Raw genomic sequence first — 16822 nt, forward strand, 5'->3', positions numbered from 1 at the left:
GTTAACCTTCCCACTCCTGGGCCAGACTACACTCAATCATATGACCCACTGAAGAGATGAGTCTTCAGTAAAGACTTAAAGGTTGAGACCAAGTTTGCATCTCTTACATGGGTAGGCAGACCATTCCATAAAAATGGAGCTCTGCCTCCAGCTGTTTGCTTAGAAATTCTAGGGACAATTAGGAGGCCTGCTCCTTGTGACCGTAGCGTACGTGTAGGTATGTACGGCAGGACCAAATCAGAGAGATAGGTAGGAGCAAGCCCATGTAATGCTTTGTAGGTTAGCAGTAAAACCTTGAAATCAGCCCTTGCCTTGACAGGAAGCCAGTGTAGGGAGGCTAGCACTGGAGTAATATCATTTTTTTTATTTTTTTTTATTTCACGTTTATTTAACCAGGTAGGCTATTTGAGAACACCTTTATTTAACCAGGTAGGCTAGTTGAGAACACCTTTATTTAACCAGGTAGGCTATTTGAGAACAAGTTCTCATTTGCAACTGCGACCTGGCCAAGATAAAGCATAGCAGTGTGAGCATACAACAAAGAGTTACACATGGAGTAAACAATTAACAAGTCAATAACACAGTAGAAAACAAAGGGGGGGTCTATATACAATGTGTGCAAAAGTCATGAGGAGGTAGGCAAATAATTACAATTTTGCAGATTAACACTGGAGTGATAAATGATCAGATGGTCATGTACGGGTAGAGATATTGGTGTGCAGAAGAGCAGAAAAGTAAATAAATAAAAACAGTATGGGGATGAGGTAGGTGAAAAGGGTGGGCTATTTACCAATAGACTATGTACAGCTGCAGCGATCGGTTAGCTGCTCAGATAGCTGATGTTTGAAGTTGGTGAGGGAGATAAAAGTCTCCAACTTCAGCGATTTTTGCAATTCGTTCCAGTCACAGGCAGCAGAGTACTGGAACGAAAGGCGGCCAAATGAGGTGTTGGCTTTAGGGATGATCAATGAGATACACCTGCTGGAGCGCGTGCTACGGATGGGTGTTGCCATCGTGACCAGTGAGCTGAGATAAGGCGGAGCTTTACCTAGCATGGACTTGTAGATGACCTGGAGCCAGTGGGTCTGGCGACGAATATGTAGCGAGGGCCAGCCGACTAGAGCATACAAGTCGCAGTGGTGGGTGGTATAAGGTGCTTTAGTGACAAAACGGATGGCACTGTGATAGACTGCATCCAGTTTGCTGAGTAGAGTGTTGGAAGCCATTTTGTAGATGACATCGCCGAAGTCGAGGATCGGTAGGATAGTCAGTTTTACTAGGGTAGGCTTGGCGGCGTGAGTGAAGGAGGCTTTGTTGCGGAATAGAAAGCCGACTCTTGATTTGATTTTCGACTGGAGATGTTTGATATGAGTCTGGAAGGAGAGTTTGCAGTCTAGCCAGACACCTAGGTACTTATAGACGTCCACATATTCTAGGTCGGAACCATCCAGGGTGGTGATGCTAGTCGGGCATGCGGGTGCAGGCAGCGACCGGTTGAAAAGCATGCATTTGGTTTTACTAGCGTTTAAGAGCAGTTGGAGGCCACGGAAGGAGTGTTGTATGGCATTGAAGCTTGTTTGGAGGTTAGATAGCACAGTGTCCAAAGACGGGCCGAAAGTATATAGAATGGTGTCGTCTGCGTAGAGGTGGATCAGGGAATCGCCCGCAGCAAGAGCAACATCATTGATATACACAGAGAAAAGAGTCGGCCCGAGAATTGAACCCTGTGGCACCCCCATAGAGACTGCCAGAGGACCGGACAGCATGCCCTCCGATTTGACACACTGAACTCTGTCTGCAAAGTAATTGGTGAACCAGGCAAGGCAGTCATCCGAAAAACCGAGGCTACTGAGTCTGCCGATAAGAATATGGTGATTGACAGAGTCGAAAGCCTTGGCAAGGTCGATGAAGACGGCTGCACAGTACTGTCTTTTATCGATGGCGGTTATGATATCGTTTAGTACCTTGAGTGTGGCTGAGGTGCACCCATGACCGGCTCGGAAACCAGATTGCACAGCGGAGAAGGTACGGTGGGATTCGAGATGGTCAGTGACCTGTTTGTTGACTTGGCTTTCGAAGACCTTAGATAGGCAGGGCAGGATGGATATAGGTCTGTAACAGTTTGGGTCCAGGGTGTCTCCCCCTTTGAAGAGGGGGATGACTGCGGCAGCTTTCCAATCCTTGGGGATCTCAGACGAGATGAAAGAGAGGTTGAACAGGCTGGTAATAGGGGTTGCGACAATGGTGGCAGATAGTTTCAGAAATAGAGGGTCCAGATTGTCAAGCCCAGCTGATTTGTACGGGTCCAGGTTTTGCAGCTCTTTCAGAACATCTGCTGTCTGGATTTGGGTAAAGGAGAACCTGGAGAGGCTTGGGTGAGGAGCTGCAGGGGGGGGGGGCGGAGCTGTTGGCCGAGGTTGAAGTAGCCAGGCGGAAGGCATGGCCAGCCGTTGAGAAATTCTTATTGAAGTTTTCGATAATCATGGATTTATCAGTGGTGACCGTGTTACCTAGCCTCAGTGCAGTGGGCAGCTGGGAGGAGGTGCTCTTGTTCTCCATGGACTTCACAGTGTCCCAGAACTTTTTGGAGTTGGAGCTACAGGATGCAAACTTCTGCCTGAAGAAGCTGGCCTTAGCTTTCCTGACTGACTGCGTGTATTGGTTCCGGACTTCCCTGAACAGTTGCATATCACGGGGACTATTCGATGCTATTGCAGTCCGCCACAGGATGTTTTTGTGCTGGTCGAGGGCAGTCAGGTCTGGGGTGAACCAAGGTCTGTATCTGTTCTTAGTTCTGCATTTTTTGAACGGAGCATGCTTATCTAAAATGGTGAGGAAGTTACTTTTAAAGAATGACCAGGCATCCTCAACTGACGGGATGAGGTCAATGTCCTTCCAGGATACCCGGGCCAGGTCGATTAGAAAGGCCTGCTCACAGAAGTGTTTTAGGGAGCGTTTGACAGTGATGAGGGGTGGTCGTTTGACTGCGGCTCCGTAGCGGATACAGGCAATGAGGCAGTGATCGCTGAGATCCTGGTTGAAGACAGCGGAGGTGTATTTGGAGGGCCAGTTGGTCAGGATGACGTCTATGAGGGTGCCCTTGTTTACAGAGTTAGGGTTGTACCTGGTGGGTTCCTTGATGATTTGTGTGAGATTGAGGGCATCTAGCTTAGATTGTAGGACTGGCGGGGTGTTAAGCATATCCCAGTTTAGGTCACCTAACAGAACAAACTCTGAAGCTAGATGGGGGGCGATCAATTCACAAATGGTGTCCAGGGCACAGCTGGGAGCTGAGGGGGGTCGGTAGCAGGCGGCAACCGTGAGAGACTTATTTCTGGAGAGAGTAATTTTCAAAATTAGTAGTTCGAACTGTTTGGGTATGGACCTGGAAAGTATGACATTACTTTGCAGGCTATCTCTGCAGTAAACTGCAACTCCTCCCCCTTTGGCAGTTCTATCTTGACGGAAGATGTTATAGTTGGGTATGGAAATCTCTGAATTTTTGGTGGCCTTCCTGAGCCAGGATTCAGACACAGCAAGGACATCAGGGTTAGCAGAGTGTGCTAAAGCAGTGAGTAAGACAAACTTAGGGAGGAGGCTTCTGATGTTGACATGCATGAAACCAAGGCTTTTTCGATCACAGAAGTCAACAAATGAGGGTGCCTGGGGACATGCAGGGCCTGGGTTTACCTCCACATCACCCGCGGAGTAGTATGTAGTATGTATGAGGGTGCGGCTAAAGGCTATCAAAACTGGTCGCCTAGAGCGTTGGGGACAGAGAATAAGAGGAGCAGGTTTCTGGCCATGGTAGAATATATTCAGGGCATAATGCGCAGACAGGGGTATGGTGGGGTGCGGGTACAGCGGAGGTGAGCCCAGGCACTGGGTGATGATGAGAAAGGTTGTATCTCTGGACATGCTGGTAGTAATGGGTGAGGTCACCGCATGTGTGGGAGGTGGGACAAAGGAGTTATCAGGGGTATGAAGAGTGGAACTAGGGGCTCCATTGTGAACTAAAACAATGATAACTAACCTGAACAACAGTATACAAGGCATATTGACATTTGAGAGAGACATACAGCGAGGCATACAGTAATCACAGGTGTTGAATTGGGAAAGCTAGCTAAAACAGTAGGTGAGACAACAGCTAATCAGCTAGCACAACAACAGCAGGTAAAATGGCGTAGACTAGGCAACGGGGCCAACAGATAAAACAAACAAGCAGAATGGAGTACCGTGATTAATGGACAGTCCAGCGTGCATCAGCTATGTAGCCAAGAGATCAGTGTCCAGGGGGCAGCGGTGGATGGGGCAGGGAAGCTGGACTGGCGAGTGTTATCCAGGTTAAAAAAAACTAACAAAGACTAAATAGCTTGTAGCTAGTTAGCTGGTTAGCTTCTGGAGGTTCTTGAGTGTGTTCTAAAAATGTTAAAAAAATAATAGCGATTCCGTATCACATTGGGTGAGGCAGGTTTCCGGAAGGTATAAACAAATTAAAAGTCAAAAGAGATAGAAAGTAAATATGGGTCCGGTGAGCGTTTGGGACGCGGCGATTCAGGCGTTTAGCAGGCCTGTGCTAACAAGCTAACAGTTTGTAGGCCCGGGCTAGACAAGGTAGCAGTTAGCGGACCGGAGCTGGACAAGCTAGCAGTTAGCAGGCCGAATTAGCAAGCAGGGAGATAGCGAGGGCTAGAGAGTTAGCCTTTGGGGGACGTCGCGATGGGGTGAGTCTGTTTATTCCTCTTCATGCGGTGACATCGATAGACCGGTCGTGGGCCCGGGTATTGTAGCTCAGGAGTATGCTACGGTGGTAGCGCAGGCCGGGCTAGCTTCAAGCTAAGTGGGTGGAAACGCTAGCCAGGGGTAATCATCCGGGGTTGCGGTTTAGCTAGATAGCTAGTTGTGAAGATCCAGCTGAAAAATCCAGCTGAAAAATGTTCCGTTTGCGGTGGGAATCCGGGGATGAATCCGGGGATGAAAAATAAATAGGTCCGTTATGCTCTGGTTAGAGTCGCGTTGTTCGAACTGGCGAGAGCTTTCCGAACTACAGGTTAGCTGATGACCGGTTAGCTGAAGACCGCTAGCATAGCTGGTGGTTAGCTGGCTAGCTTCAGTTGAGGGGTTCCGAAGTAAATATAAATACTTTAGGAAAAATAGCTACATTGGGTGAGGCGGGTAGCAGGAGAGTATTTGGAAGCTTAGGTTTAGCAAAATGTTTTTAAAGGGATAGCTATGTAAAAAACGAAAAATATGTAAAAAACGAAAAATAAACGAAATATACAGGGACATATACAGGGACACAACACGACAGGACGACTTACTGCTACGCCATCTTGGAACAAATTGATCACATTTTTTGGTTCTAGTAGAGATTCTAGCAGCCGTGTTTAGCACCAACTGAAGTTTATTTAGTGCTTTATCCAGGTAGCCGGAAAGTAGAGCATTGCAGTAGTCTAACCTAGAAGTGACAAAAGCATGGATACATTTTTCTGCATCATTTTCTGTAAAGACTGTCTCCTGTTTGTTTCTGCGTTTACATTATAATGATATATTATTATCCAATATACATTACCAAGTACATTAATGGGGTAAACCAACTCTAAGAGTATGTATTAGGCTGTGTGAGAGAAGGTTTCAATCCTAATCAACCCATCCAATGTGAGGACATCTGTTGTTGAAGTGCAGTAGATCAGTTGAGCAGGTGACGAGCTGTGTAATGGATGATGAACAGCCTTGTTAGTACATGAACAGCCTTGTTAGTACATGAACAGCCTTGTTAGTACATGAACAGCCTTGTTAGTACATGAACAGCCTTGTTAGTACATGAACAGCCTTGTTAGTACATGAACAGCCTTGTTAGTACATCAGTACAATTATATTTTCTATTTCCCTTCTTCTTCAGCTTCAGACAAAAAGCTAATATAATATTTCCCTTAAAACAATGTATTTTTTGTATAAATAGATAGAACAATCAATGGGTGTTTCTCTGACTGTCATGGAGGTATCCCTAGTATGTGTTATATATAGATATATATAGTATACCGTGGTGTAAAGTACTTAAGTAAAAATACTTTTAAAGTACTACTTAAGTCGTTTTTCTGGGGGTATCTGTACATTGCTATTTATATTTTTAGCTCATTTAACTTTTACTTCACTTTATTCCTAAAGAAAGCAATGTACTTTTTACTCCATACCTTTTCCCTCACACCCAAAAGTACTCGTTACATTTGGAATGCTTAGCAGGACAGGAAAATGGTTCAATTCACACATTTATCAATATAACATCCCTGGTCCTCCCTACTGCCTCTGATCTGGAGGACTCACTAAACAGAGAACATCCCTGGTCATCCCTACTGCCTCTGATCTGGAGGACTCACTAAACAGAGAACATCCCTGGTCCTCCCTACTGTCTCTGATCTGGAGGACTCACTAAACAGAGAACATCCCTGGTCCTCCCTACTGCCTCTGATCTGGAGGACTCACTAAACAGAGAACATCCCTGGTCATCCCTACTGCCTCTGATCTGGAGGACTCACTAAACAGAGAACATCCCTGGTCATCCCTACTGCCTCTGATCTGGAGGACTCACTAAACAGAGAACATCCCTGGTCATCCCTACTGCCTCTGATCTGGAGGACTCACTAAACAGAGAACATCCCTGGTCATCCCTACTGCCTCTGATCTGGAGGACTCACTAAACACACTGTCTGAGTGTTGGAGTGTGCCCCTGGCTAACTAGATAAAATACCAAATCAAATAGTGCCATCTGGTTTGCTTAATATGAGGAATTTGAAATGATTTATACTTTTACTTTTGATACTTAAGTATATTTTAAACCAAATACTTTTAGGCTTATACTCAAGTAGCATTTTACTGGGTGACTTTCATTGTTACTTGAATCATTTTCTATTAAGGTGTCTTTCCTTTTACTCAAGTATGACAACTGGGTACTTTTTCCACCACTGCTAGTATATAAGCCTACCCTTGATATCAAATGAAGCTCTTCGATTAAAAAGGGAGACATTTCTCAGAGATGATCCTACACTGACCTCTGGAGGGAAACTGTGGGATTACACAAAGTCACACCAGAATTCTATAGTATCCTATTCAATTCAATTCCATTGGCTTGAGATATAAAACAAAAGAAACACATTTAAGATGATCCCTAAATACATATACCTTTTATACAAACCATTCCACAATATAATGATACTGTCACTAAAGCAGATACCTCATACCAGTTAAATAAAGGTTGAATAAAAAATAAATAAATAAAAAAGATATGATCAAATGCAATTAGAATCAAGTTAGAAGGTAGTGCAAGTTTAAGACTGGATCTTGTCAGCCCTGCTCTATGATAGGCTGTTACTGTCACGTGATGCAGCATGGCAGGGGGATTGGAGAGGGAGAGGGGACAGGGCTGTGCCTTAGACAGCTGTCATTTACATTTTTAGATAAAAAAAACATTTGTCCTTGCCTCCTCCTCCTCCTCTCCTCCTCCTCCTTTCCTCCCCCTCCTCCTCTCCATCATCTCCTCCTCCTCTCCTCCTCCTCCCCCTCCTCTCCTCCTCCTCTCCTCCTCCTCCCCTCCTCCTCCTCCTCCTCTCCTCCTCCTCTCCTCCTCCACTCCTCCTCCTCTCCTCACCCTCCTCCTCATCTCCTCCTCCTCTCCTCATCCCCCTCCTCCTCTCCTCCTCCTCTCCTCCCCCTCCTCCTCTCCTCCTCCCCTCCTCCTCCTCTCCTCCCCCTCCTCTCCCCCTCCTCTCCTCCCCCTCCTCTCCCCCTCCTCTCCTCATCCCCCTGCTCCTCTCCTCCCCTTCCTCCTCCTCTCCTCCTCCTCTCCTCCTCCTCCCCCTCCTCTCCTCATCCCCCTGCTCCTCTCCTCCCCTTCCTCCTCCTCTCCTCCTCCTCTCCTCCTCCTCTCCTCATCCCCCTCTTCCTCTCCTCCTCCTCTCCTCATCCCCCTCCTCCTCTCCTCCTCCTCCTCTCCTCCCCCTCCTCTCCTCCTCCTCCTCCCTCTCCTCCTCCTCCTCCTCTCCCCCCTCCTCTCCTCCTCCTCTCCCCCCCTCCTTTCCTCCTCTCCTCCCCTCTCCTTCTCCTCCCCCTCCTCTCCTCCTCCTCTCCTCTCCTCCCCCTCCTTTCCTCCTCTCCTCCTCTCCCCCTCCTCTCCTCCTCCTCCTCCTCCTCCTCCCCCTCCTTTCCTCCTCTCCTCCTCTCCGCCTCCTCTCCTCCTCCTCCTCTCCTCCCTGCTGCTTTTCTTAGTACTGCTGACGGAAATAGAAGCTGTCAGTTTGGACCAGGATCCCACTCCAGTAACAACAGTAGAATGCCATAATATTCATTATAAACATTACATTTGGATATTGTCTTTTCACATTGTCTTTTTTATTGATGTTATTCATTACATCAATCAATAGAGAGAAAAAAGTAAATATCCAAATGTAAATGTTTATTATTAAAATCATGAATTTGATGTTCTATTTATAGGGTCAGGATCCAACTGCAGTAACCCTCCGTGCCGAGGCACCTGCTGCTACAGACAGATACTGAGAGACTGAGATGGTGAGAGAGATACAGAGAGAGAACAGGGGAGGGGAAATAAACAACAGAAAGAACAGAACAAGTGTTTTTGTGTGATGCTTTCACACTGTGGGGACAGGGGGCCACGGTGATATATTTACATAGAGACGCCGTACAAAAACCTCAACCATTCACTTCCATACAGGAGAGGTCTGGGGCCTATTCACACACTACTACAGACTGTTGAGGAGTCTGGAGAGATGTTTTGATAATACTGAAGGATAAAACAGGATTTCAACAAGTCTTCAGGATTATAAAATCTACTTTATTGGGAGCATTTTCCTGGACAAGACAACAAACTTATGAAGTCAGATTTAGTTCCATAAGGGAGTTTGTTTGATTCATGTTTGACCATAAAATGTCCTCAAATGTTTTGCTGAACTCAGTAGTTCTTTGTAGAGTATCTCTGAGTATCTTTGAGTATCTCTGTTCATATTCCCTTGAGGCTGAATGACAAAGAGATCTGAGGTATTTTTGGAAGAGGAGGCAAACAATGTGACACTGGAAGTGAGGCCTACTTTGGGAATGGAACCAAACTCACTGTTTTAGGTAAGTTCACTTCAGATGAATGACATTGATATAGATCTGTAACCCTGGAGATGTTTGATTAGTGTCTATGATTCAGCTGAACTAAATGGTTGATGTGAAAACACTGTGACTTCAACCCAACCAGCCTTCTTTGGGAATGGAACCAAACTCACTGTTTTAGGTAAATACTTCCTCATTGATTTACTTACTGTACCTGACAATGTTATGTTTATGGATCTAATAGTTCATTTGAACAATTGACTAGTTGTAAAAACCGGTTATTATGTTAGATGCCAAATACGTAGACAAGTTCAGTAGCTAGTGGTTGGCACATTACTGCTCAGTATGTCCGCACTGTGACAACTATAATCCTGCATTCTTTGGAGCAGGAACCAAACTGACTGTTCTGGGTAAGAGAATATTCACCATGATGGAACTAATGGGTCTCTATGTGTGGTTTAGGGGTTTGGTGATGTGAGGAGTTAGTTGATTATAGATTCAGTATATTAGATTAGTTCATACTAGTGTTACTCCACTCAATGCTTTTTGCTGTTAAGCCTGTACACTGTGCCAACTATGAGGCCTATTTTGGACAAGGCACCAAATTAACAGTTCTCGGTAAGTAATCCCGTACACTATGTTTGGCGTACGGACAATGAATGTGAGTGAGACAACATACTCGTGAGAAGAGATTTGATATCGTAGTATTACAGTATGTTTGAGTCATCTGTGTCGGTCTTGTTTAACTGGTTAAAACACGGTGTTGATCGATAGGACGTCTTGACCAATACAGTTATCGAAGGCCATGTACGATTTAAAGTTGACGAGAAAAGGACTTGCTTGACTAGAGCAGTGTTCCACTGTACTGTGTTAATGGTGCCAGGCTCAGCACGTCTATATATCTATACTAGAGCAGTATTCCACTGTACTGTGTTAATGGTGCCAGCCAGGCTCAGCACGTCTATACTATATATCTATATTAGAGCAGTATTCCACTGTACTGTGTTAATGGTGCCGGCCAGGCTCAGCACGTCTGTATATCTATATTAGAGCAGTATTCCACTGTACTGTGTTAATGGTGCCAGGCTCAGCACGTCTGTATATCTATATTAGAGCAGTATTCCACTGTACTGTGTTAACGGTGCCAGGCTCAGCACGTCTATACTATATATCTATACTAGAGCAGTGTTCCACTGTACTGTGTTAATGGTGCCAGGCTCAGCACGTCTATATATCTATACTAGAGCAGTGTTCCACTGTACTGTGTTAATGGTGCCGGCCAGGCTGACTTCGGTGGAGGAACCAGGTTAACTGTTCTAGGTGAGAAATGACGCTGAAAAGAAGAGCAGTAATCTGTTGGTTATAAACCATGTAAACTATGTGGTTATAATGTATATAGAGAATGGTACTGTAACAGAATGACTGGGTAGTATCTATCGATCGTCCTCCTGACGTGGTTACATACAGGTGGAGTAAATCCACTGTGCTGGTGGTGTTGGCCAGGCTGACTTCGGTGGAGGAACCCGGTTAACTGTTCTAGGTGAGACAACACACCAACATAATATAACGTTGGCACCTGATTGGGATTTTTAAAAACTACAATTTAAACACCTTTATATGTTATGGCTACAGTCTGTAGGTTACAGTGTGTGGTTGTTATTCATGGATTGGAATGTGACCTAAAGATTGGTCGAGGTGGAACTTACTTGAATTTAATTTGTAAAATAGTCCCCATAATTGATTTGGTTGTTAAACTATGTCAGATTTAACCTCCTCAGCTGAATGTCTCAGAGGTCCTGTGAAGAGTTTTTGAATAACTTTTTAACAGAGTAACAAAGATGGAGTTGAAACAAAGTCAGAGAGACAGTAAAGATACTGCTTTGAGTCTCTGTGCTCGTACTCGGAGGCATATTTTGGAGCCGGCACCAAACTCACCGTTTTAGGTAAGAAAATGAACAATGAACTGTTGTGGACTCTATCTGACAAATGTACACGAGGGAATAACAAAGACCAAAACATTTTTACATTTGGCAACATAGAAAATATCGTATTTGACTATACGTCTAAATGGTGTTAAAGTAAGAGAGTGTATTTGAATGGATCACAGTAAATGCATTAGTTATGTGCTCCAATCATCATGGTTATAAAGCTGTCTGGCTCCGTGCCCAGACACAGGCTTCCTTCATTATAATACCTATCAGCTAGAGGAGAAGAGGTTCCTTCGCAGTGGAACCAGACACAGTCTTAGGTACATAATCTGGAAATGATTTTGTGATGACATTACATTTCATAGAATAACTAAATCCAACAACCAAAGACAGCAGGTTGGGGGTGTAAAGGCTACAGCTAAACTCTGCTAGTACTGAGTAGTGAGGAGGGGTTATTTCTGTAGCTGTGTATCAGTGTGAACACCAACCAGGCGTACTTCGGCAATGGCACCAAACTCACAGTTCTGGGTGAGAAAACTGATTCTGTCATCTGTTATCTATGCCATCATGGCTTTATCTGTTAGTGAAAGAGACGTTGTCTTGTTTTTTTAAATCCGGTGTGTGAACCAGAGATGGAGAGAAAATATCTTTATGGTTTATAAAACAATGTTCCAATTCCTCAGGCGTTTGGTTTGTAATGAATCTATATTGTGGTGTTGTATCAGTTTGAATGGAAGTGCATAACAGTTCAGAACAGGCAAAGTAACAGATCTGTGTCAGATGTCATCCAGTGTCTGTAATGTAGAGCATGGTATGTCTCTGTGGTACACGGATAAGGCAGAGTTTGGTCCAGGTACCAGGCTCACTGTTCTAGGTAAGGGATTCAGCTTCTCAACTTTCTTTTAAAAAAATATTGCAAATACATCATCATGAAATATTTTTTTAATTAAGGGGTTTGTTTGCTTTGCATTCCTGGCATAGTTGAGCATGAAAATATTCAGGGGGGGGGGCATTTAAGCTGTACAAAGAGCTAATGATAAAGTGAATTAGCCCTATGCTCTGTCGACATAGACATGCTTAGAAATACGGTATTACTTCCTTTGCTACAAGCCAAACTACTGCAAATACACCAATGGGTAGCTAGAATCCTCTTGGTTTTCTGTCTGTGAGTATGTGGTGTGCTCTGGTGCTAATGCTGCCTACTTTGGAGAGGGAACTAAGCTAACAGTTCTGGGTAAGAAAACTGTAATACTGGTAGAATACTGTAAGAATACTGTAGTAATACTGTTAGAATACTGTAATACTGGTAGAATACTGTAATACTGGTAGAATACTGTAGTAATACTGTAGTAATACTCGTAGAATACTGTAATACTGGTAGAATACTGTAATACTGGTAGAACCTGTAGTAACACTGTAAGAATACTGTAGTAATACTGTAAGAATACTGTTATAATACTGTAGGAATACTGTTATAATACTGTAAGAATATTGTAATAGGAATACTGTAATACTACTGTAGTAATAATGATACTATAAGAATACTGTAATAATACTGTAATAATACTGTAGTAATAATGATACGATAAGAATACTGTAATAATACTGTAGTAATAATGATACTATAAGAATACTGTAATAATACTGTAATAATACGATAAGAATACTGTAATAATACTGTAGTAATAATGATACTATAAGAATACTGTAATAATACTGTAGTAATAATGATACTATAAGAATACTGTAAGAATACTGTAATAATACTGTAGTAATAATGATACTGTAAGAATACTGTAAGAATACTGTAAGAATACTGTAATAATAATGATACTATAAGAATACTGTAAGAATACTATAAGAATACTGTAATAATAATGATACTATAAGAATACTGTAATAATACTATAAGAATACTGTAATAATACTGTAATAATAATGATACTATAAGAATACTGTAAGAATACTGTAAGAATAATGATACTATAAGAATACTGTAATAATACTGTAATAATACTGTAGTAATAATGATACTATAAGAATACTGTAATAATACTGTAGTAATAATGATACTATAAGAATACTGTAATAATACTATACGAATACTGTAATAATACTGTAGTAATAATAATTCTGTAAGAATGTGTTTCTATGTGTTTGACTTGGCATACATTTATTGATTAATGACATTTATTGATTAATGACATTTATTGATTAATGACATTTTCTGATGAACTCTCTCATTGATTCGTTTTGTGATGAACTCTCTCATTGATTCGTTTTGTGATGAACTCTCTCATTGATTCGTTTTGTGATGAACTCTCTCATCGATTCATTTTGTGATGAACTGTCTCATTAACACATTTTGTGATGAACTGTCTCATTGATTCATTTTGTGATGAACTCTCTCATTGATTCATTTTGTGATGAACTGTCTCATTGATTCATTTTGTGATGAACTGTCTCATTGATTCATTTTGTGATGAACTGTCTCATTGATTCATTTTGTGATGAACTGTCTCATTGATTCATTTTGTGATGAACTCTCTCATTGATTCATTTTGTGATGAACTCTCTCATCGATTCATTTTGTGATGAACTGTCTCATTGATTCATTTTGTGATGAACTGTCTCATTGATTCATTTTGTGATGAACTGTCTCATTGATTCATTTTGTGATGAACTGTCTCATTGATTCATTTTGTGATGAACTCTCTCATTGATTCATTTTGTGATGATCTGTGTTTTAAAGCACTCGGGTTCAGGTATGATGTCGACAGCAAACAGAGCCATTGATTGAGTGTTAAAATACTCCACTGTTTTCTCCATGCAGATCCAAACATCAAAGTCACTGAACCCACAGTGAAAGTCCTAGCACCCTCCGCTAAGGAGTGTGAAGATAGAAACAAGAAGAAGAAGAAGACCCTAGTGTGTGTAGCCACCCGCTTCTACCCCGACCACGTCACGGTCTTCTGGCAAATCAACAATGTCAACAGAACTGAAGGTGCCGGGACCGACAACAGGGCCTTGTGGGATAAAGATGGTTTATACAGTATCACCAGCAGACTGAGAGTCCCAGCCAATGAATGGCACAAACCAGAGAACAGATTCACCTGCATTGTCAGCTTTTACAATGGGACTGACAATATATATGTGAATGACACCATTAGTGGAGATCTCCAAGGTAATAAAACAATGAACACTGTCTGTGTGTCTGAGAAGAAAGAGATTTGACTGAACTAGTACACTAGTTTTGAGACTCTAATGCATTCCCCAATGTCTAAGTGGTACCGTGGTGTATAATCTCATCTGAAACTCTCCTTCTTTGTTTCTTTCAGGTCAAACTGGGGGAGAGATAACGACAGGTAAATGTGCCCATTTTATACTACAGTTATTTTTCTACATACCTAAATACATGGCATACTGTACTGATGACCTGCATACTGATGACCTGCATACTGATGACCTGCATACTGTACTGATGACCTGTATACTGTACTGATGACCTGCATACTGTACTGATGACCTGCATACTGATGACCTGCATACTGATGACCTGCATACTGTACTGATGACCTGCATACTGATGACCTGCATACTGATGACCTGCATACTGTACTGATGACCTGCATACTGATGACCTGCATACTGATGACCTGCATACTGATGACCTGCATACTGTACTGATGACCTGCATACTGATGACCTGCATACTGTACTGATGACCTGCATACTGTACTGATGACCTGCATACTGTACTGATGACCTGCATACTGTACTGATGACCTGCATACTGATGACCTGCATACTGTACTGATGACCTGCATACTGTACTGATGACCTGCATACTGTACTGATGACCTGCATACTGATGACCTGTATACTGTACTGATGACCAACATACTGATGACCTGCATATTGATGACCTACATACTGATGACCAACATACCGTACTGATGACCTGCATACTGTACTGATTACCTACATACTGTACTGATGACCTACATACTGTACTGATGACCTGCATACTGATGACCTGCATACTGATGACCTGCATACTGATGACCTGCATACTGATGACCTGCATACTGTACTGATGACCTGCATACTGATGACCTGCATACTGATGACCTGCATACTGATGACCTGCATACTGATGACCTGCATACTGTACTGATGACCTGCATACTGTACTGATGACCTGCATACTGATGACCTGCATACTGATGACCTACATACTGATGACCTGCATACTGTACTGATGACCTGCATACTGTACTGATGACCTACATACTGATAACCTGCATACTGATGACCTGCATACTGTACTGATGACCTGCATACTGATGACCTGCATACTGATGACCTACATACTGTACTGATGACCTGCATACTGATGACCTGCATACTGATGACCTGCATACTGTACTGATGACCAACATACTGATGACCTGCATACTGATGACTGATGACACTGGCCTAGATCATTGGTTGGATCCCCAGGGCCAAGAAACACTAACCTAGATCATTGGTTGGATCCCCAGGGCCAAGAAACACTAACCTAGATCATTAGTTGGATCCCCAGGGCCAAGAAACACTGGCCTAGATCATTAGTTGGATCCCCAGGGCCAAGAAACACTAACCTAGATCATTAGTTGGATCCCCAGGGCCAAGAAACACTGACCTAGATCATTGGCTGTGCTGTATTTTTCTCAATGGATGATCTGCTAACAATATCATCTGATACCACCTTAATCAAGGTCATTTGAATGTATTATTGCCCTTGCAGATTACTATGTGAAGAGCACCCAGACTGCCAAGCTGGCCTACAGCATCTTCATCGCTAAGAGTACCTTCTACGGCCTGGTCGTCATGGTTATGATTTGGAAGTTCCAGGTGAGTTCCCTGCAAATATGTTGAAGGTTCACCACACAGTCATCTCTCTCCTCTTCTATCTCTGCCTTGTGCTAAAGGAGTCCCAGATCCGTTTTGTACGGTCTTGCCAACTCCTATGGTCAGGTTGACAGTGACCACACAAACAGATCCCACTGGGCACACCATGTCATTTCAACGTGGATAATTGGGAAATATTTGGTTTAGACGTTGATCAATGAGATTACAATTTATATTCACCCAATCAAAAAGACAGCCAAAAGTTAGTTGAATTTCCAGTGTGTTTTCCCCGTGATTGCAACCATCTGAAAGCACAACACAGTTCAAATGGGGATCCACTGTCAGATATTGAATCCTTTATAGAACAGATTAATGTGTTGTCACTGGGCATCATCTAATAGCACAACCACATGAGCTGGATGGCAGTTGAGAGTTACATTATAGTACACAGTACAAATGATCAATGCCATTTGAGATTCTATTTTAAGCGGAGATCTCTCAACAATCCATCCCACGATAAGCACAGAGGTCATAATCAGTGAAAAATAGCATAGCTAAGCATGACTGGGTTAAAACCTGGGATGGAAGACAGATGAACTCTCCAGTAGGAGGGGCTGCCCAGTATAATGTTTTTGTTTCTGATAGTGACCCTGACCTTGAATATCTGATATTGTTTTAAATCGATCAAAATTCAACATATTTTGTCTATGTTGAAATTAGTTTACCATAATGACACAATCCTGTGATTTAAATGTCGATTACTTAAAAAATATATATATATTATACGTAGATTCCACGTCACAATACGTTGACAAATAGCGTTGAAACAACGTTGAAACAACGTTTATTCAATCAGTTTGAGCCCAGTGGGATGTCAGATGACAGGCAGGCAG

At 42.8% G+C, this 16822-nt stretch overlaps 1 protein-coding gene across 7 annotated transcripts in view; it reads left to right on the plus strand.

The window, feature by feature from the left end:
* Nucleotides 1-16822, plus strand: part of LOC109881923 (M1-specific T cell receptor beta chain) — a 36722-nt gene that overhangs the window by 3078 nt on the left and 16822 nt on the right. The window contains exons 1-6 of one of the 7 annotated variants that reach the window (XR_004202638.1): nucleotides 8199-8321; nucleotides 8488-8562; nucleotides 9026-9129; nucleotides 13870-14220; nucleotides 14375-14401; nucleotides 15826-15932. Coding sequence is in view for 1 of the 7 variants with exons in the window: in XM_031787664.1 (XP_031643524.1) it covers nucleotides 9130-9133; nucleotides 11512-11564; nucleotides 13870-14220; nucleotides 14375-14401; nucleotides 15826-15932 (542 nt within the window). In the remaining 6 variants the exon portion in view is untranslated. Of the gene's footprint in view, nucleotides 1-8198; nucleotides 8322-8487; nucleotides 8563-9025; nucleotides 9290-9763; nucleotides 10429-10575; nucleotides 10649-10936; nucleotides 11052-11511; nucleotides 11565-13869; nucleotides 14221-14374; nucleotides 14402-15825; nucleotides 15933-16822 lie in introns of those variants that run through there. The other 6 variants (XR_004202639.1, XR_004202640.1, XM_031787664.1 and 3 more) reach the window with 6 other exon arrangements.

This window comes from Oncorhynchus kisutch, linkage group LG14 (assembly GCF_002021735.2).
Source record: "Oncorhynchus kisutch isolate 150728-3 linkage group LG14, Okis_V2, whole genome shotgun sequence".
Taxonomy (NCBI): domain Eukaryota; kingdom Metazoa; phylum Chordata; class Actinopteri; order Salmoniformes; family Salmonidae; genus Oncorhynchus; species Oncorhynchus kisutch.